This window comes from Orbicella franksi, chromosome 11, assembly GCF_964199315.1.
Source record: "Orbicella franksi chromosome 11, jaOrbFran1.1, whole genome shotgun sequence".
Taxonomy (NCBI): domain Eukaryota; kingdom Metazoa; phylum Cnidaria; class Anthozoa; order Scleractinia; family Merulinidae; genus Orbicella; species Orbicella franksi.
Window position 1 is genome coordinate 14,706,824 of NC_138155.1, and position 22,306 is coordinate 14,729,129.

The window sequence follows — 22,306 nt, forward strand, 5'->3', positions numbered from 1 at the left end:
AAGTCCTGTGTTAGACTTTAAAAAAAAAATTCTTGCAGAATCTATTCCCCGACAAAAAAAAATCATACACAACCTAAAGATGACCAAAAAATTCAGGAGAATAGTTCCCCCCCCCCCCCCCCGCTCCCTTCAAAAAAATAACGGTCCATCCCTTATGGCCCTGATTTGACCTGTAAAATCCTGCCAGTTTGTCAATTTGAAGTTTAGGGCCCATAAACTAAGAAACGAAAATAAACAGAATTACCTAAAACGCCGTGAAAACGAATTAGAATCTTAATTTTCCGCTTTAGGGGTATGCTCTTGACCGGTGCTGGCAGTGATAACCTGCATTGAAGATCTTCCAAAATTTTGGCTAATTTCCATCCACTAACTCCTCAACAAGCGTGACGTCGACGATATTTTTATATTTCGAAGATAACGTGATTATCACTGTGAATTTTGGGCACGATTTTTCTCACGGAAACAAAACGTATGTACGCTAACTTATAAAAGAAGCATTAGCTGGAATGGGTCACGTTCGATTTATCAATATTCTAACATGGATTCGAAGCTTTCGGGTCAAAATTACAATTTTTAAAGTTTCTTTCGTAGAACAATTCCCAAAAGGGACTTGGAAACAAAGAAAACATCTCCAAATATAGACGTTTGTCCTGAAAGCGTCGTTGCCATGTCAGAATTTTGATATATCGAACGATTTTGTAACTCGGGTTCCATTAAAATGCATCAGTAACGGCTTAGAAAGTTATTTCTGAGGGGCAAATTAACATATTAAGACCAAATGAAGGAAACGAGAAACATTCTGAAACATTCTGAATTTTGGGCACGATTTTTCTCACGGAAACAAAACGTATGTACGCTAACTTATAAAAGAAGCATTAGCTGGAATGGGTCACGTTCGATTTATCAATATTCTAACATGGATTCGAAGCTTTCGGGTCAAAATTACAATTTTTAAAGTTTCTTTCGTAGAACAATTCCCAAAAGGGACTTGGAAACAAAGAAAACATCTCCAAATATAGACGTTTGTCCTGAAAGCGTCGTTGCCATGTCAGAATTTTGATATATCGAACGATTTTGTAACTCGGGTTCCATTAAAATGCATCAGTAACGGCTTAGAAAGTTATTTCTGAGGGGCAAATTAACATATTAAGACCAAATGAAGGAAACGAGAAACATTCTGGATTGTTTGGAGCAACTTGTGATAAACTTTTTGACAGATTTCGAGCAACTTGTGAAGAGCGTACCTGTTACTCTGGGAGACTGGTAACCAAATAAGATTTATTTCCCATTCCTGCTTCAAAAACAAGGACGACTGAGGCGCTATTTCACTGTTTATTACAATAATTTTATTTTTTTTATCTACAGTGTTCATCCTCATCTACACATCAATGGCAAGGGAGCCCAATATTCCCATTCCTTTCAACCAATAACTTACAAAAACGACGAGATAACCAACAGCGGCAAATCTTGTAGGCTTGCCTATTCGGCCATATTTTAAGCGAAGAAGTGAGCGAACAAAGATTTCGTTTCTCATGAGCGCGACTGCTCAAACTATCTGTGGAAATTCTGAATTTCTCCAGGTTCCTCGCGGAAGTTTTTAACGCGCCGACCCGACTCTCCGTTTTCTCGAGTTCAACTTCTGGAGGGCCCTCCTGGGACAACTTTGGCCCACTTGATAGCTGGGAATCCACATACATCTGTTAAGAATCGTTAAAGCGTGATCGTGCCTGTAAAGGAAAGAAAGACAATGTCTTAGAATCACTGAAGTAAAAAGGAAAACTAGAAGTCTAATTAAAAGAAACTCCAATCAATCTAAAAGTTGCTCCACCCTTCTCTCTTTTTTTGTGCATGTCTCTGCATCATTAACATTGTTACTGTGTCAAAATTGTGGTGAGATACCACTGAATTCTCACAAGCAACATCAGAAGAAACGTAGACAATAATATTTCCAGCAAGAGTATAGAGTACAATTGAACACACCAGTTTTTTGAGTTTGTCCCGATAGGAATCCGAAGAGGACGCGCCATAACTGCTTCCTTTCAACCCAAGACCGGCATTCTGACTCCGCATTTTTGCCTAAAAACGAAAAAAATAATGGTTATTAAACCTTTGCCCGTACCAGAAAGGCCAGCCTACTAAGAGACGTGGCCAGGCCGGGTTCAAACATCCGCAGGGCTATTGTTTTATGTTCATAGGCCAGCTTAGTGCTTGATGACTCAGGAAAGGATAAAAGCAGTTTTAGTCTAGGGTGAGCCTGAATTTTTATTTATTTCAATCTTAGAGCTCATTCAGGTTTTCCGTCTATCTTTTTAGTCGTACAGTATTGACGTGATCCTATCTCAAAATCCAAAAAAGGTTAGCGATGAAAACAATTTTTATACATAAGAAATCAGATAATTAGCCACTTTAGAAACGAGAAGAAATCTGTGGCGAGTCTCATCTCACAGTCCAACCTCGTTCCCAGGGTCTCTTATCTTCCCACTCTAAAGGAAGATGAGAGACCCTGGGAACGAGGTTGCTCACAGTCCCTTGTGGGACCGTTAACGATCCCACAAGTAACTGCCAGATGAAACTCGTCCCAGATTTCTTCGCGTTCCTAAAGTGACAAAGGGTAGTAAAAAGCTAAACTCATGATAAACTTTTAAAACTGGATTAGTGTTAATCGGTTTTCCAACGACTCGGCCCTTGGGTCTAAATGGACATTCGTTAATTTGCCTATGATGACATGAAAACTTTCAGAGAACTAACGAGCGCTACGTTATCCACTGGAAAATAAGACGGACTTACAGTTGGTGAAAAACTACAATAGACGAGAATTATACATACATAACAGATTAATTGAGTGAGTTAACGAGTGAGTACGTCTTGGTCTGGTGTATCTTCAAGTTCTCCTTCTCACTGACAGAAGTAATGTAAACTGCGAGCAGTCTCTCTTTTGCCCGAAGATCCACGAAGGGAAGAACGGAAACGAACAGGCAGAGGAGAACCGCGAGTAGCGCGGACGTCGGAAGAGAATGAAAAGAGAATGTTTTACGACGCTCGCTCGCGTTTTCCGCCACTAGCCTCTCGACGCCTCTGTTCATTTCCGTTCTTTCCCGCAGTTTTTCGAGCAAAGCAGTCAGTCTAGAAGCGACAAAAAATCTAGCTAATGAGACATACCTCAATAGGGTTAACGATACCTTGACCTTCCTTCCCCAGACCACTCCCCTCAGTCCAGCCCATGGCCTAATGTTACAACAACAACCAAAAAAATGAACGTGGTTTGATTGCCACAAACATTAAGAATAAAATAATTAAATAACAGCTCCTTCAAGAAAAACACTTATTCTAGAACATTTTTTCAGCTCTACTTGTATCACCGAGTGCTGAATAAATATTCCTCATCATTTTTCTCATGGTGAACATGTACATTTTTTCAGGATACCTTCAACATTTGATTGCCGATATTCTCTCCACCAATCCGCTCGGCGGGAGGCTGTTCATAAGTTCTGTAAACAAATCAGCTTAGTTTAGTACCTTAAACACAGAATGCAGTTGCATTTTCTGTGCAACTGAGCTCTCGAAACTGAGAGGAACGCGCGCGCTATGCAAACAGACTACGACCACGACCTCTCTTTTCTTTCCCACACTCTCGAACAAATCGTTGTGTACCCGAGCCCACAACTTCCCTCGACCCTACCCATGCATTCACAAGAAGGCTTTGTAACTCCACATCAACAATTAAGTACTTTAAATTTACGAGTCTACTTTACCAAATCACAGGAAACTCCACAACTTATTTTTTCCTGCCGCCAACTTGATCTGTTTTTCAGCCGGCCAGGTGACATCGAAAATGTTCCAAAACTGATCTTAACCCCCAATTTCCGTCTTGTAATGCGATGTTGGTACAGTATAAAAGGAAATTTCTTCTCTCGAAGTTCTTTTTGGCCAGAAGATAGATAAATAAATAAATAAATAAATAAATAAACAAATAAGCAAACAGACAAACAAACAAACAAACAAATAAATATATATATACATAAACAAATAAATAAATAAATAAACCACCATAAAGAAAAAGCCAACAAGGACTTTTTTTCACAAATGAATATATGAAAGATCAGAGATTTGAACTGCGGAGAAAGATGTGAAGACATGATTGACCATCGCACTTATACACACAACTTAAGCAGTTGTGAAATTAAAGTCTGCGATACCGGTGAAGTGCTCTACCAACTGAGCTATCAAGCCATGAGGGAGCTGGTCAGTATGCGAGTTCGTAATACCCGTAGATGATGAAAAGTTCGTAATATACCCGTAGACGATTTTTTTTTTCAGGCTATAAGTTCACAACTGCTTACGTTGTGTGTATAACTGCGATGATCAATCATGTCTCCTTGGACTTTTTTTGTTATATCCACAAAATTCCCTGGGTTTGGGTAATTGCTAGATTGTCTCGCAACCCCTCCCGATGACGGCCATCAGTCTATCGTGTTTATGTTTGTACACGGTTCCCATTTTGTATTTCGACAAACAACAACAAAACATGTTTTTCCTTACATGCTTCCTCCACCACCTCTTCGTCTTGACGGTACCTTAACTTTCTGAGCTTCTGGTTGGCCATATTTTTCTCTTCTCTCCTTTGCTCTGTCACGGTACTTGTTCTGTTAGTTACGAGACAATAATTAAACACGTGATGCGTGACACAGAAACTTTTGAATTCAAGTGACGCAAGATTTAACAAGCGAGTCCCTGATGTTATGAGCGAAAACGAACCATTCTACGAGTCGTTTTTCATCCTGACTTGATCATTACTTTTTGTCTCGTCAATTTGCTGCGTTTCATTTATACACCCTCCTATTTTGTACATTCTTTCTCGATATCATGTCAAAGTTTTACTTTCCTATAAGTCACTGCTCTCTATTTTCTTTATTTTGTTGCTTCCCAATAAATTTGTTATTGCCGTGGTTGTGTTGGCTTCTTCAGGAAGGAGGTACTGTGGCAGAGTGGTACGGGGCACGGATAGCTAGATTTGCGGATCAAGACTATACCAAGAGGCTGATGTCGGGTCTACCCGAAGTCAACCTCTTGGTGCAGTCTTGGTTTCGTTTTGTAAATAGACAACCCAGGGAATGGCTAATACGCCAGACCGGATTATTTTCCATGTTTTACGTAGTATATCAAACACGAAAGACCGTGTTTGCTAACATTTCTAAACACCGAGAAGAGAATTGAAAATACGACGCGCAGCTGAGCATGTTTGATGAACTTCGAGGTGTTTGGCAATGTGATCATAACCTCTCTGTCGAAACTAAAACTAAGGAGAAAACGGAGAAATAAAATCACACACCTATACTAATTGAGATCAGATTTTCAAACACCGTCACAGTTATGGTGTCCTGTGTTTAAACTCGATGAATTATTTAAAACGAGATAAAAGAATTATTTGCAACAACTACTTCGTCTGAGGAATGCCTGAAAATTAAGCTATGTGTAGCTAGCTCCTTACAGCTCGAAGCTAAGTTCCGACTTATAAAATCACACATTTTCTCTCCTATTATCGATCCTTGTGTTGAAGTCTCTCTTGCTTGGCTAAACACGTACAGCACGCGTATCACCAGACTGAGTTCACATACCTCTCGTTCTTGTCTCTCGTAAGCTTCAAGCTGCTCATCAGTCATTCCCATCTTTTTATGAATCTCTAAATTTTGCTGCAGAGTAAAATCAGATCTGATCAACAACAAACTTTCACAAACAAGGTCTCGATAAAGGGTCACTTCTGTATCAAAACGGGAGGATTTTAAAGCGTGTAACGGACGGGAAATGTTCTTGGAAAGATATTCTCATTTGGCGATGCCGGGCGGTTCGAGTTTTCACGTACTTCACACCTCCAAGAAAGACGACGACCTTTTCGTATGGAAGTTCTCGCCCGGGACTTTTCCATACAACATTGTCAGCCAAGAAGCCTGTAAATAACAAAACACTGTCACTCGGCTTTCAAGGTGCCCTCATTATTACCTTGTGAAGGTCGGAAAATTTCTGATGTCTTTCCAGAGCTTCTTTGTTTGGAAACTGTCGTTTGCACAACAAGCAAGCCATGATACTCAAGTCGGTAAACTTGTCGTTGATGTCTTCTTCCGGATCAGAATCGTCTTCTCCGTATTCTGCAGCAACTATGCCACTTTTAACCGTTTCTGAGATTAAACACAAACACATTAACCCTTTGAATACCAAACTTTGTTTGCTGCCCCTTTCCTTTCTGTTTTTCTCGGCCCTTTTACACTGGCTACCTTTTGCGTTGTATGTTCTTTCTGGCTGCCGCGAAAAGTTGGATGTTAATTACGGGCGAAGCCTAGAAATGGACCTTGATCAATCATAGGCGTTGTGGACCATTTTACCACCGTTTTTGCACCAAAACTGATAACGTTGTTTTTCGATTTGCGACGTCGGAATGTCGTCGATATCTAAACCTGACCATTGTACGGAAAGGTCCAGCCTAGAACTACTATCTGCTTATCAAGAATATCTGATGAAATTTAAATTGATGACGTCACAAGTGGTACAAAGAGCACGACCATCAATTACGCATACATGCGTACTTGGGGCTCAAAGGGTTAACTATTTGAAACCAAACCTACTGAGCAACAAAAAACCTCCCGAGTGGCCATGCGTTCCTTGCGCGCGTGTTTCCCGCCAAAATGTTCCTCCCCCTTCAAGGCTTGCAGGAGCTACGTCATGGTTTATGTTTCTTCAAAATTTAAACCTAAATTTTTCAAAATCGTCGTTCGTAATCCGTGTTAATCTTCTCCATCCTTAACCATCCTTGTTTTGTTATGGTTTATTACTATCTCTTTGGTGTTTTTCTATCTCAGTAAACTACTATTTTCAGGTTTCTTTCGATTTAAAGATAATTTTGTACATGGCCAAAATAACTTCAAATACGGTGAGTGAACTCTTTAGGGATCAGACAGTCACTGACAGAGATAACCTTCGTAGGCCGCATATGCATAGAGAATTGAATAACTGTTACCCACATAGTTTGTCAGTTTGTGATTTGGTTTGCCTCTGCACGTTTTATACATAACGTTTTCTTTCAAAAGTCTTTCACATTCTTGTTTCAAACTCTCCCAAACTTCGAGATACGAAAGCCGAAAGTAACATAGGCCTTTTGTTTGTTTGCGTTTGACCTTTGAACTCACTACCAAGATAAACAAACAAGCTCTACCTGTTTTACTTGTTTCCTTGGTCATGGTCAAGGCTGCAAGTGGACTGGACGCCGCTACATCATCCCTGACTTCTGCTGCCATACCAGCTGCAATGCTCTTGGCAATATTCAGTGATGAGGAAAGTTTAGGAGGGACTCCAAAGGGCTGCAATTAACACATATAATGCTGACTTACTAAACAGTAACACCACATACTCACCATTCTTCTGTATTCTTTTATAATTAATGTCCTTGTTGCTATAGCACGCATCTAAGCATACCATTATTACATAAATTTATCATATTTCACAGTTACATAAAGTTACCACGCATGCCGTAAAACTGTAGGACTACAAAGATTTCAAGATGGTTTCTTTTTCTTCGCTAAACCCGGAACTCTACCACAACCTCCCAGTGGCGGATTCAGACCTTAAGCTAAAGGGGGTGCGTGGTTTTCTTTGCTTGCCCTGCCGGCTTTTCTTCCTTCTGCAATTTTTTTTTTTACCCAAAATAAGGGGGGAGGTCCCCCCCGGGCCCCTCCCCTAGATCCGCTACTGTCACCTGGCACAGTATTACCGGACCCGTTGTTGGGAAGCTTCACTAAGGGCCAACAGAAAAGATTGGTACATTTTCGGGATGGAAAATCCTGTCCCTTGTCGAGAGATTATCGCTATGCCGTTGGAGGAAGTTTGAATTTATTATAATCAAAGTCATTATTTATCTCTCTTTTGTCTGTGTGTTAGTCACTGATGAATCCAAAAGTACTGAAACGTGGGAGGGTGTGTGTGTATATTGCTAATATTTTTTTTTATTTTTGAAAAGGGCAGAGGGCAGGGAGGGAAGGAAGGACCTTCCTGTAGATCTGCCATCGTTATCTTACCACTTTAAACACTTCGTCTGAAGCAGATTTGGTTTCGTCTGTTTTGGATGCAGCAGCAGCAATTCCTTTCTTGTTATCGTCAAGTTGTGTCTTCGCAGCATTCACAGACTTCGCCCACCTTTCCATGTCCTTTGCAATCTAAAAAAATATAACATACATCACCAATATCCTTTATAAATTACTCCAGTTTCAAATAACATCCCAACAACATGGAAGAGGCATGTAAGCGTGACAATAAGCCACTCAAGTCAAGAGCAAGATAATTTCACAGCAGAACCAGAGGAAGAAGCGCCATTTTTTGGTTTATCTTTATTGAAGCATTTCAAAATTCACTCCATAGAGAAATCACTTAAGCCTGGTTCACACTTGCCCCATGACATGACGACATTAACATAATTGCATAAGAAGGATGTTATGTATATATATTTGCAGTGTGAACATGTTGACATAATGGCATATCAGCGACATAATAGCCAAGTTCTAATTTGTCCATTACAACTAGTTTCAGACAAGTCGCTGTTTTCGTACAAGACTCCACAAATGCCTTACTTATCTAGTGTGAAAGTGGGACAGATCCAACTCCTGGCATGTAAGTGGTTTCTTGTTACCCATCTAGTTAAATCTGTCTTATGTGTAGGATATCACAAGTAGATGGATAAAATCAGTCAAGGTATCTGTCAAAAGCTGTAACTCCCACTTTCACATAACCAGTTTGGGACTCTCAGCTTGTAACAGGAACACCGGAATACGTCATTTTGTATCTTCCATACGAACTTAGATTATAGAACAGACTAGCTTTCACGATGGACAAGTTCTCCATTGTGTCATAAGTGCTGTATCTAGTGTAAAAGAGCCAATAAATTATAAATAAAAAGTAGCATACCTTTTTCGCTTGTAATGACTTGGCCTTCTTTTGTTTTTCTGCAATAACAACAGTGACCAGAATTAAATTCTCCTTACTGTTTTATATCTTTGGCATAATTTTCTTCAGGAGACTTTGGGGAACACAAAGCCCCGGCACCAGTAATTTGCGTTTTAGTTTGAAATTGAGGAGGTTTGAAACAAATGGGTCAGCATTAAATATGAATATAACAATTAATTACACAATTTACATGTTGGAAGGGCCAGATGGCAGGACCATTGTGATAAAAAGATCAAACTGTAGCAGTCCAGCGTTGTTGTAACACGGTCTAATGTCACCTGATGATGTTATCCTTTCAACTCTACAAATGGCTCAAATAAATGGGGTTGATTTTCAGCCAAGGGAAACAAAATCAGTTAGAAAACAACTGATAGTTACAAATGACTGAAAGAAAAGGAAAAAAAACAAAACAAAACAAACAAAACAAAACAAACAAAGGACTAATCCAAGGGAAATGGGTTTGAGTTGAAAATTGTGAGGAGTTCGAAATAATCGTGCTCAAATTTGCGGGTCCAGCTGTATTTTACTTTAGCATTTCACATTCTGTTTTGAAAACAGAATGTAACAGAATTTAACAGAGAGTAATGCTTGTAACTTATAATGTAACTATGAGTACAAGTTAAAAAAAGTTGACAACACTTCTGAACTTTCCAAAGCCAGATAAATAAATTCAAGTGATTTTCGACAGATTTATGATTTCAAGAACATTTCTAGTACTCTTTCAAAAACTCAGTCACTTGTCACCACTGTTGACAAGTGATGTGTCAGCAGTGATGGAGGGTTTGGACATTTGGTGAAATGACTATAACAAAAATAAAACTACCTTTGGCTGTTGTCGCTTCACTGTTTGCAGTATTTTCTGTGGTTGCTGAACTAGAGGCAGATACAGCAATACTCCTTAAAAAGAGAAAAGAAAATCTTATTCCACATTGGATTTGGTTGGCCAAAATAACATCTAACAAACTGCAAAACACTTTTCCTTTGGTATGACTTCATTGGGTACATGTCTTAGCTGTTTGCCATCAAGCATTGAAGGCCATCCCAAAATTCAAGAAAATTCCCCAATTATTTCAATGTTCTAAATATTTCAGTATTGTTTGATGGTCCAGAAACAGCAATTATCATTGAAAGAGTTCTCAACCCCACATCACTGGGTGGAACACGGTGTCCAAAGAAAAGGGTCTGGAATGAAGCGTAATAATATTATTATTTCAAGTGAGACAAGGAGAGATGCTAAATATCATTCTTGATGACATGATGACTTGCAAGACTAGTGTATTATGAACTATACTATCCAGTTCCTATGCTGAGTTCCCACACCTCAAAATAAGCACCACCCCCCACCCAATATTGGACCAGCTACATGTATTCTATGTAAAAGTGAGTAATACGTAAAATGTCAAAGATAGAGGCTAGGTAATTGTTTTTCAATGGCCAAAGCTTGTTTTTGATCAAGTTTTGGTCAAACAAGGTTAAACTTGGTCAATTTTACTCTGTAATTTGGAAAAATTCACTTTGATGTACAGTCGATGAACAAATTTCCAGAGTTTCTAAGAGAAATATGTGGCTTAAAATTCAGAATTAAAGTTCACTTTCTTTACTTTTCACAAACGAAGATCAAAAAGAGACACAAAATTAATTTCAAGTTTGAGATCATTGGCAATCCTGCATTATATTGGATGCAATGATGAAAAATTGTGATCTATCTGATTAGCTATTAACAGTATTGGCGTTTATGAAGAAATTGTATATCAGTGGTTAACCTACCCATCAGCTGCTACTGGTACATACTGCTGTGTATCAGCATTCCAATAAAGATACTGGCCTGTTGCACTGTTGTAATAATACTGCAAGAACAGAGCAAGTCAAAACAAGTTTCTAACATAAGGTAATGATCTGGCTTAAACTGGCAAAAAAGGTGTGGAGTAAAACATGTTTTAAACTCCTCAAAATGGAAAGGAAAAAAAAAAATCTGCCACAGTGGACATGAAGAAGGAGAAAAAAAATCACTTGTACAGCATGCTTGTAATGCTAGTTTCCAGCTTAGCTGTTAATGGCCCTATTTTTGCGTGTTGTTTGTGTGTGAGCCTGAATAAATCAGAGGTAAAAATGGCAATGTTGTAATACCCCTCGATAAGCCTAGAGGTGCTTTTGGTGAAAACAATGACAAATATGTTTATAGTAAATAAAAAAGGAAATAATGATAAAATTTGTACTAAATTTCACACACCAGTTATGTAATAAGCAGTAGAGTTGATTTAACAAAAAGCAAGATTACCTGAGTATTTGCATCATAATACAACCCAGTAGTTGAGTCATAGTAATAGCCTGTTGTAGGATCATACACGTAGTTTGCAAAGGACTGGGGCTGTTGTGCTTGAGTCAAACCTTGCTGTGTTTGTGAGGGCTGTTGCTGAAACTGTACGGTGCCAGCTAACAAGATTGAAAAAGAATCCATGAATCATCCATGCCTGCATCAAGGCAGCATCATCACAACAAACATCTACATGAATCTTTGCAGACTCAACACATCTTCTCTCAAAAAACACCTAATGATAATTATTATTTCACCCAAAAATTCTTTCACTGGTAAATTTGCTCCAATCCAGAAAATCAGAGAGGTCAGATGGCTCATCATTACTGGCACTCTGGTTTCTGTTGCATGAAGCAACTACGAGTCTGCTTCTCCCTCGTGATTGGAATGCTGCTGTACTACAGAGACACACATACACTGTAGGACACTTTCCATTTGGCCAAAAATTCTGGAAATTTCAAAACAGGGACAAATGGTATGGGAATTTCCTGGGAAGGTTTCCAGAAAATCCAGAAATTGTGGAATTCTGAAAAGCGAGCCACTCAACTGTAAATTCCAAAAATTCTGGGAGGAAAGTCACATGGCATGAAAATTCCTGGTAAGAAATTTCCAAAAACATTTGGTACACCTTGCACAGTTGTCTTATTTTTTTTCAGAAATTGTTGTATAATGCCACGCAGTCAAAAATACCACCAAGCCTGTGTTTGAGACTGAAAGACTGTCAAGCAAGTGCTCATCTCCCATTTTATAGCAACAAGTGACTAGAAGTATTTCTACTCCTCCCTGGATGGGATGCTAGTCCAATTATGAGTTACAAAATAATGTACACCACACTATTTAATTTATGCTACCCATTTAAATACACTTGGGTGGCAAGAGGCACTGTGAGAGTAAAGTGTCTTGTCCAAGAACACAACACCATGCTGACCCCAGCCCAAACCTGGACTACACAGAAATTTCATAATGAACTTCAAAGAAAAAAATTACCTTGGGCTTGTTCAGTTGCACTTCCTGTAAAAAATGGAAATAAAGTATTAAATGAAATATAAAATGTCTTTGGAATGTTTTTATATTTCACAATGTCAACATTCAGAATACTTCTCCTTGATACTGTTCCCAATTTCGTAAGACTTATATACTGTCGGCAGCAAAACCCGGGAAATAACATATCTGAGCCAACCAGGGCCTTGTTTGCTCAGAAGCCAATTAAACCAAAACTTCGGATTATAGCTACCATCTGTACCGCTGATATTGACTTGTTTTGTTGCACTTTGAGATTAACAAAATTAACTGCCATTATGGTTGAGAATTATGTAGTCTGGAAAGGAAAATCTAGCGTCTGAATTATCACAGAAAGGAATATTTATATTTAGTAAAACAGAAATAGAAACAGAATTGCTTTGAAATAAGAGACACCTTTCACAGATTCCACAATGGTCCACAATGCTAAAACAGTGGAAAGCAAGTTAATTTGTGTCAACCAATGCCATGGGGCTGGCATAATAAAGTGCATGATTCTTCAAAGTAGAATATTTTTAACAGGGTATATCTGCTGCCACGTTCAAGTTTATATCTCAATTAATTTGCAAATTGTTTGGGACTGGAGAAAAAAGTCTGGATAAACTACAGGTCTTGTATTGTTACTGTATTTCCTGGTTTTTCCGTAATAAGTATCTTTTGACCTACAGGTAAATTCACTTCCTGTCAAAAAATTTAATAGCATAAAAGTTTACTTTCCTATACCTGTGGTAGTCTGGACAGTGGGCTGTTGTTGATACTGGTGAAGGAGAGAAAAAAAACTTTGTGTAGTAAACAGCAATTTCAAAATTAAAATTGGCAAATAGCAATCTCTTCACAAAAAAGAAAAATCTGATGATTATGAAAGCTATTTTTAACAATTTTGGTCAGATCAGGATAGTAATTAATACAAAATTCTCTGGTAACTGATTACAGTACAAGTCTTTCAGTGTTAGCTTTTAGAATTTGCTGTATATGTAATTCAAGACAATGATTATCCCTTATGAGAAGGATTGGTTATTCTAGACAAGCAACTGTATATTTCATTAATGATCTGCTAAACGTTTTTATTTCACTGGCTCCAAAAAAAACTTTTCCTTGTGTTTGTTCGTTTTTTTCTTTTTCTGTATTTAGTCACACGAACTACAGAAAAAAAGTGGAGCTGTTACCTGTTGCTGATAGGCTGTGGTTGTTGTGTCATAAGTCTGCTGTTGAGTAGCGTAACTCTCTGCTGTTACGGTGCCCATGGAGCCAGCAGCCTGTGCTTGAGCCACGGCATTGGCTGCAGCAGCACTGGAAGAAGCCTGAGGCTGAGATGTGGTGGCTGTCTGTGACCACTGTGCTTGCTCAATGGCAGCTGTTGCTGCCGATGCACTGTTGAAGATCATGTAAAAGACTTGTTATATTGTCAAAATTGGGAGGGAAGATGCCCTGTTGCTGAGTGTGTTGGCTGACAGATGACTTGTAATGGACTATCATCATATACAGGAGCAATACACCTAGCAATTCTAGCAATACACCTACAGTAATAGGCTCGATTTCCACCGCTTTCTTGAGTCTGGTCTACGTTCCTCCCCAAGAAGAGACGGCTGGACGCGTGAATGGCAAAGCATGTCTGTGACGTAAATTCATAATTTAGTTCTCGCGGTGCTTCTGGTGGCCGGAAATGTTATCTGATGACAATCATAGGCAGGCCCACACGATGCCTACGGCTCGTAAAATTTGTGGCATTTTCGCCACTTCTTCTTTTAATTTTGGCCCTCCAACCTATCTCGTTTCACATTATTGCTGCAGAAGGGCATTACATGCCGTGTTCTAAAGAAGACTACTGTACACATTAATTTGACCGAGTGTTTTGTTTCTTGAGATCGATGTTTGCGTTTATCCCTCTCTTTGTTGACTTTGTTCGTTATCTGACATTCTGGCACATGATTCAATCTAGATTCTAACGCATAAGTCTGTTGATTATTTTGCGTGTTGTATATGCCCCTATCGTTTCAATCAGGCAAGATTTCATCAGTTGACGGTATTTGGTTAAATGTCCCACTAATGCGATCGCACTTCATATCGCAAAACTTCTTTGCTACTGCGAAAAAGCTAATTTATGCAGCCTGCTTGATTCAAGCGGGCAAATTTCTTATTGGTTGAAATTAACAATGCCAAGTCCACGAGTCCAGCCATGAGTTCGGGGCAGGAGCGCGGGCTCCTTTCCCGAACAGCGGCTGGTAATCGAGCCTACTACAGTTACTGCTCCATGTAAAACTGAAATAAATATTGCAGGAGTAATTCAAGTCTGCGTTTTAGCCAAGCTGGCACTTATCTCTGGTTTCTGTAGCATGAAATTCACTGGTACCCATTTAATATACACCTGGGTAGAGTGGAGCACCGAAAGAGTAAGACAACAACAACACAAAATGATGCAACCAGGCAGGCCGGGAAGTTTCTGCCTGTAGGATTCACACTGAAGTGAACTACCGAATTGTGGTAAGCAACTATGCTACAAAGAGACTTTTGAGTTTTCCATAAGAATCATTAAGTTGCCTAGGGTTTGAACCTGGAATGCATGATCCAGAGTCCAGGACACTGACTATTTAGGCCACTGCATCTTTCCTCCACAGTAAGTACCAGCAGTAATTTCTTTACTCAGAACAGACTGTCACTCACTCACCTGGTTTGTTTTGGTGGGTTGTCATGTTTGGCATAAGACGCTGTGACAATTCTGCCATCAATAGCAAAAAATGGATGCATATTGGAGATGATTTCTAACAACTGACTTGCTTCCTGTTAAACAGAGGAAACAAAATCCTACATTAATCATTAATTGATTGAAAAACAACTTCCTTTTATGAAAAAAAAAAAAAAAAAAAGAACTATCAACCATACCTCAGTACAACTACGTTAATCTTACTGGTTATACATGGTCACAACATGTACATCACATTTTACTTTAAATAATAATTATTGTACAGATGTATAATTATTATACACGCAGCTTTGATCAAACCACTGAACGAACAAACAGAAACATAAGGTTACCCCAACTGAACCAAGTTCCACAAAACAAAATCCTCTGGATGTGTTAGTCAGTTTATCTCTTATCAGACGAACATCATAAATCGGAAGAGCTGTTATTTCCACAAGGGCTTTTCGTATCTAAAATAACACAAGCAACAATAATACAATATCATCATGAGACCAATCTGACATCCTTTTCTCACTTAAGCTGTCTCTGAATAAACCTCACCCCACTAAAATAATTTACTACAGTCATACATAATAATTGTGTACGTCCTTACATTGTACAATCTTTTCTTATCTTACATGTATTCACTTCTCTTTTACTTACCGCTTCATCATGGGTAATGGTATCCAGACCCTTCAGAATCAATACTAAAACATGAAAAAATTATGTTATTTACATTTTATATTTTTTTATAATTTGATTGTTCAATAAGCTTTAAGATTACTTTATTCACCATTCTTCCATTGTCCATCATTTACTCTGACTCCAATTTTAAATGCACGTTAATTGTCCAAATTTCTTTTAACCTTCTATCTTTAAACAAAATCTACAATGTACTGTACATGCATGATTAATATACAACTACAAAATATTATATATCAAACTATAAACTCAGCTAACTTACAAGAGTTAGCTGAAACTATGTCTTAATAACTTGAATACTTTATTTTGCCAGTTGTGTGTATGTTTTGATCTCATTGTTGGGACCAAGTTAAAGTTAGATGGAAATTATGGATCTGATGTGTAAGTCATGGTACAAATTCTAGCCACTGGAATTAAAGTAATGACTTCCAAAAGTAGTAACTAATCATCGAAAAGCAGTGTAAATAAGGGTAGTGTATGTGAATCCAACAGAAACAAAGCCAGGATGCATTACCTTTACAAGGGTTATTTGAAACCTCTTTATCCTCTCCTCCATCTAAACACAAGCAGGTCAAGTTAAATTAAAGTAAGACCACATAACACGTCATTGCGCAAAAATGTTGATTAGCTATAGCTGTAAACTTGTACAATGTTACCAATAATTGTTTTGTCATGACATGGAGAAGTACCCAATGGTAAATACAGGTAAAGACTTTGAGAAGGTGAGGCTGGTAAATTTTCTGGGGGCTTGACCCTTTCTAAGCTTTGCAAGAGAAATCAAGGAGGCACAGCTAAAATTTTAAGATAGGAGAGCTCAAGAAATTTGGCTTAAATCCAAGACATATACATTTAAGACCATCATGAATCAAAATAGGTTACTACTAGGTCATTTTATTGATCAAGCACGAGGGTCACAATGGGAGAATATCAGCGCAAGGTTGTGAAAGTATACTAAATTAATGGTGTACAGTAAGTTCTGTATGGACAGGTCTGAGGGCAATATTCTTCCTATTTAAGTCCAAGGAAAGCAAGCTTAATTTGTTAACAAGAGATATGTTATACATTGTGCAACCTCAATAGTGAAACATAGTCGAAAAAAATTGATAAAATACCTCGTTCAGCACTTATTCTAACATTGCATGTACATGTATGCTGTCAGAAACCTCACTCTATGTGTCTCTTATTGAATTGTATCATATGTGTACAAGGATAACAATTACAAAACAAACAATTAAATTAAAACCTTTCACTGACCTGCAGTTTCCTTTGGTGCTCCACACTTGAAGCAAGAAAGGCGCCTCTTGGAAGAAAAGTTTTGGCCCCCGCACTGAAACATAATTAATTTTATGAGTGTATGCAGTAAAACAGCAAATCAATGCACAAGCATGTATGTGTATATAATATTACAAACTGTAAGCCATAGTCCCAAACAGAAGAAGCAAAACTGCAAAAAACATTTTTTTTTTCATGTACATGAAACAATCATCCTAGTAGTATTTGATCTCACCTTACTGCAAGTCCAGTCCTTATCTGTTAGATTTGAAGTATTTTTTGGTCGGCTGTAATCAGCACAGACTCTGTGTCCACGCACATGATAACGACCCTTAAAATGTAAAAAATGTATTATCACAATTAGGTTTTTGTGTAATTTCTTAATTTCTAACTTTTTAACCAAGCCTAAAGGGAAATGTTGGACCTCAATGTGTGTAGTTAATACTGCAAAGACCTACAGTGTGGTGCAGATATTCTCACAGTAAAGCCCATGCATACTTGGTTAATAAGATATACAGTGAAACCTGTACTAAGCGGACACCCTATTACATGTACGTGGACACTAGCTTGAGTCCCTAAATTTTCTTCCCACATTTAAAGTGAAATAAACCTGCATTAAGCTGACACCTCTGTTAAGCTGACTTGGACACCAATATTGAGCCATTTTATTGCACAAAACCTGCAATAAGCGGACACTTCAAGAGCTTTATACTTCTGAAAGCTCAGCTCAGACTCCTTTATCCTTGTTTAACAAAGTTGTTTTAAAGCTTAAGTACATGTAGATTATTCCAGATTGATGCATTGACTGACTGGATGTTGAGCAATGAGGAATCTCTGGTCTTACACTGTGTTCAAAGGGGTTAATAATTAACTATTGAATTGCACAATATATTAGAACCTGTTTAGAGCAGACATTCTGTATTAACTGGACACTAGTGAGTGTCCCAAGGGTTTTCATTTAATACAGGTTTCACCGTACAAGAGTTGCTCCTGCAAAATTAAAAACAAACTATGCATACCCGATGATGTTCCATCCAGTCTTGTGCATCGGAAACACTCTTAAATTCTAAGAAGCCAAATCCTCTGGAATCACCTAGACGGCATACAAGAGTCATGTAAAAGATGATACTGATATAAACTTGTTGATAAGTCTATCCAAGCTGGCATTTTGATGCTATTCATCGCTGATGGGATATACAAACAATAGCCTCAATTTGGCTTGAAAATTAAAATATGCTGGGATATTTGTCTGCGGACAGTATCTGTTCCAAGAAGTGAACAGTTTTCCAAAAACTGTGAGCTTCGAGGAACAGATAATGTCCAAGGACAAATATTTGAGGATATCTTTGCCCAAAATGGAGGCTATTGTGTTTATTATCCTTCAAACATTCTTCACAACAGGCACAGTTTTGAAAATTGGGGAATATCTGAGGACATTCCCCGGTTTTAGGTGGGGAATATTTGGTCATGTGACGCGTTTAGGCCAATCGCGTGCGAGTGAAAATATTTGGATTATAAAATAAATTATTTCAAATAATGATAGATTATTTACCAGTTCTATGGCGGACAATTCTGAGATCCAAAAAGTCTGTACCATCTTTCTGCAGTTCTTCAATCATCTATTCGCAAGAAACAAAATAATATCACAAGCTTGAGCATTTGCAAGAGAAACTATCGACCACTAATGAAGGGGTATTACTGTTAATTAAAGGGGTTTGTAAATTATTCCAACACATACCGTCCATTTATAATTTCAGTTTATCATGAGCAGCAATCAAGGAGGATACGAATAACACAAGGAGTTTACTTCTGTCACTCATTTATCCTCAGTTCTTCCACTAATCAAGACATGTCAAAGATTTTGACTTACTACTAGCGATTAATCTCAGCAAGACTCCAGTGCTGCTCATTATTATACACTGAAGTCACTATCTCTTTTTTGATTGGTCGAAAGCATACAGTGAATTTGCAAAATCAGCGCCTGTGACGTCATCTAGCTGCAGATTCTACAATAATCATGTCAAGGACACTCAAGGTCACGGTAATCATGCCATGTATGACTGCCGTGCATGATTTCTAAGGGTAATCACGTCAAGTTCGCTTGCTTTGTGTTGCTTGCTGTCAGTGAAGAAACAAAAACATGACTTCCATTTTTTTTGTTCAATGTATAATATTAAAACAATATTATTAGATTTGGTTTTTGTGACATCCAGAATAATCAAGGTTTCTGTAACCTTGATAACCCCTACCTCGACCTCGATTATTCTGGATATCACAAAAACCTCATCCAATAATATCATTTTTATCTAAAATCAGCCAATCAGAACACAATCTGTCATTTAATAAAATAATCTCTCATTAACCAAGATTGCTACTTAGGGACCATGCACGGTGGGAAAATATGGATGCATGGACCTAATGGCTGTGCTTGATCCATACTGTCAAGACCTCAGGTTGATATTCTGTCAATACAAATTTTTATATGCAAGTATCAACAAATTTGCCACACTACACTGTAAATGTATTTGGCTCTCCGTAAAGTCACACAATTATAAAATTTCTTCTCAATCAACGAAATCCCAAACATATCTTGAAAAAAAAAAAACAGAGCAAGCACATGAACATGTACATGTAATAAATATTACTATAATTAGTCAACACAACCAACTCACATCCTCCTCTTTGAAATCCTTATCAAGACCGTGCAGGATAACCACATTAGTGGGCTCTTCTTGTCGACTGTCTTGCCACTTTCTGTCATCATCTCGGTATCTGCTACGAGATGGCTCCCTGTCATCCCAGTCCCTGTCTCGATCACTGCGATCACGCTGTTTATGAATGACAATGATTATTTAGCTGTGTTTGAAAAAAAGAAAAAGTACTGCCCATGGTGTGAAAGAATTCCTCTTGTTTATCCCTTGCTTTCAGTTGCTGAGTACTTCCATTGATTCATTTAGTGCCATGACCATGAATATTGAAGAATCTTGAAATGACTGTAAGTGCACAACCAATTTGAAGAAACAATAACCGAGCATTCTGTAGTCATACACTTACTTTGAGACATGCATGTACAGAATGTACATCTCTGTCAGTGTTATGCAAAAGAATATTTTGAAGCACTCTTCATAAATTTCTGTTTTGTACTTACAAGTGTATTCAGAAATCCAAAAAATGATGGTTTCAGTATTATTGTTGAATGAGATATGTAGCTGCTTCTCAGCAATTTTTTCCAGTACCATTATTATCAATTAAATGATATCAAAAAGTTTTAGTTAAAGCTGTAGCCATTTTACATGTACAGTAGTTTAAATTCTGAAACACTGCTATACATTGTATCAAAAGCTGTAGCAAAAAGAACTAATAAAAACAGATGAACATCTATTTCTATCATTTAAAATCATGTAACAAAAACAAGGAACATGTGTACAACTTCATCACTGTAATAGTCCTCAGGGTCGCTCCTCTGCCGACTCCACTCTCTGCCATATCCTGCCCTGTCTTTATTGTCGTAGTCCCAGTCACGATCTCTATCATAAGCCCTGTCACGATCTCGATCTCTGTCATAGTCTCGATCTCGAGATCTTCCATAGTCTCTATCACCATTATAATTTCGATTCCGATCCTGCCGATCACGATCGTAACGGTCTCTGTCCCGATCTAGGCTATCACGGCTGTCACGTTCATAGCGATCCCTGTCCCGTGACCTGTATCCATCCCTGTCATGATCTCTGTCACCCCTGTCTTTATCACGATCATTCTCATGAACCCTCTCCTTGTAATAATCTCTATCACGACCAAAAGGATCAGGTGCATCACGACGCTTTAAATCTGGACTTCGGCGTCGCTCATCTCTGTCTGATCTACCATCCCTAAAACGGCTCAGCTCACGACCAATGTTACGTTCAAGATCGCGGTCTCTTGTATCCAGCTCTCGGTCACTGCCTCTGTAGTTTGAACTTCGCCTCAGATCACTGGGGTCGTCTGTTATCCTACATCAGTATTTCAAACCAAGGATGGAAGGAGTGAGTATCAGTTGACAAATTAAAAAAATATTGACCTTACTCACCTCACGAATATCAAAATACTGATGTTTTGACCTTTTCAACACCTACGTGTACTTGAATGAGCCGATGCACGTTACCGGAATGTTCTAACAATTTCTTCACCAAAAGATGCTGTAAGCCACATAACCAAATCTTGTGAACATGTTGCAGACTTTTGGGGTTTGCCCAAACCCAAAGTGTAGAGGCAAAAAATGCAAACTCCTCAAAGACCGGATTTTTGTTAATATGTGCAGGATCACTGATATTAAAACAACAACAGAGATGATGGAGTATTTATTTTACGATAATTGCAGAAATTCTTGAGCACTCATTGGCTAATTTTCATTGTCAACATGCAGACAGACACATGGATTTATAATCTATGCAATGTGTCAACCAGCAAGAGCAGACAACTTGACAATTTGTCATCATAAAAAACAAACTGACCTCAGTTTTTCGGTTGTCTTTCCTATTATTGACTATGAATTTCGTCATAACATTGTCAAAGTAGTCTGTGGATCCACTTGGCTATCACCTTGTGGATCCACAACTACTTTGACAATGTTATGATGAAATTCATGATCAATAATGGGACAGACGCATGAAGAACTGACGTCATTTTGTTAAATCGATCATACTCACTTCAATCGGCATAATTATTATATCAACGAGTCTAATTATGCAAAATACTCAGAATACTTTACTGTAGCAATAATACAAAACTCCTACTTTTAACAACATTCAATTAAGGTAGACATGAAGTTCAGAACCTTTCAGCGGTGTCTTGCCGCCTATTGTCCATTTTGCTAGCCTCTGATCAAGGAAAACGTACAACTGGAGACGAAGCGACCTACAATTCTTGAAAACTTTGAAGCACTAGCGACCTGCAAATTGAGGATAAATGTTCAGTAAAGCGATCTAGCGAGTAAACAGCAGCCTTCATACACGGTTCGGAGAGGACATCACTTGTTTACGTGTGGAAACGGGCGTGATTTCGACGAAAAAAGGAGGCGCGGAGCAAAAGATGACCTAAATCCAAACATGGCGGCTGGTCCCTGGAGCAAGCGTGACCTTTCCTGAGCCAATCGCTAATCACTGCGAGTAAGCAACCTGTGGATAAAGAGTTAGCTAAAGGATTCCCTTGCATCTCTCTCTACTACACAATACAAACCTTTCATATATATGCAAAACTTGACTAAATTCAACGCACATCTCATTCTTCTACAGCATGTGCAGGTTGTTTTCCACCCTCATCCAATGGAAAGGAGTGGCTACTAAGTTACTAGCAGG

General features: G+C 38.4%; 1 protein-coding gene across 2 annotated transcripts; it reads right to left on the reverse strand.

The window, feature by feature from the left end:
- Positions 1 to 996: 996 nt before the first annotated feature.
- Positions 997 to 22,272, reverse strand: LOC145502318 (RNA-binding protein 5-like). Of its 2 annotated transcripts, XM_081481578.1 has the most exons (28): positions 22,188 to 22,272; positions 21,787 to 21,900; positions 20,404 to 20,962; positions 19,646 to 19,801; positions 18,526 to 18,592; positions 17,993 to 18,066; positions 17,209 to 17,304; positions 16,956 to 17,028; positions 16,216 to 16,257; positions 15,663 to 15,706; positions 15,353 to 15,469; positions 14,985 to 15,097; positions 13,486 to 13,690; positions 13,043 to 13,076; positions 12,287 to 12,310; positions 11,264 to 11,418; positions 10,753 to 10,832; positions 9,809 to 9,882; positions 8,947 to 8,984; positions 8,064 to 8,201; positions 7,205 to 7,349; positions 5,998 to 6,173; positions 5,616 to 5,690; positions 4,540 to 4,643; positions 3,425 to 3,488; positions 3,160 to 3,225; positions 1,981 to 2,076; positions 997 to 1,727 (listed from the first exon to the last, which is right to left on the reverse strand). In XM_081481578.1, the coding sequence occupies exons 2-28, from the start codon at positions 21,816 to 21,818 to the stop codon at positions 1,701 to 1,703; spliced, it is 2,874 nt and encodes a 957-aa protein (XP_081337704.1). In that variant the 5' UTR covers positions 21,819 to 21,900; positions 22,188 to 22,272; the 3' UTR covers positions 997 to 1,700. The 2 variants fall into 2 exon arrangements, with proteins under 2 accessions (XP_081337704.1, XP_081337703.1); XM_081481577.1 differs by having other exon boundaries at positions 21,787 to 22,266.
- Positions 22,273 to 22,306: the final 34 nt, after the last annotated feature.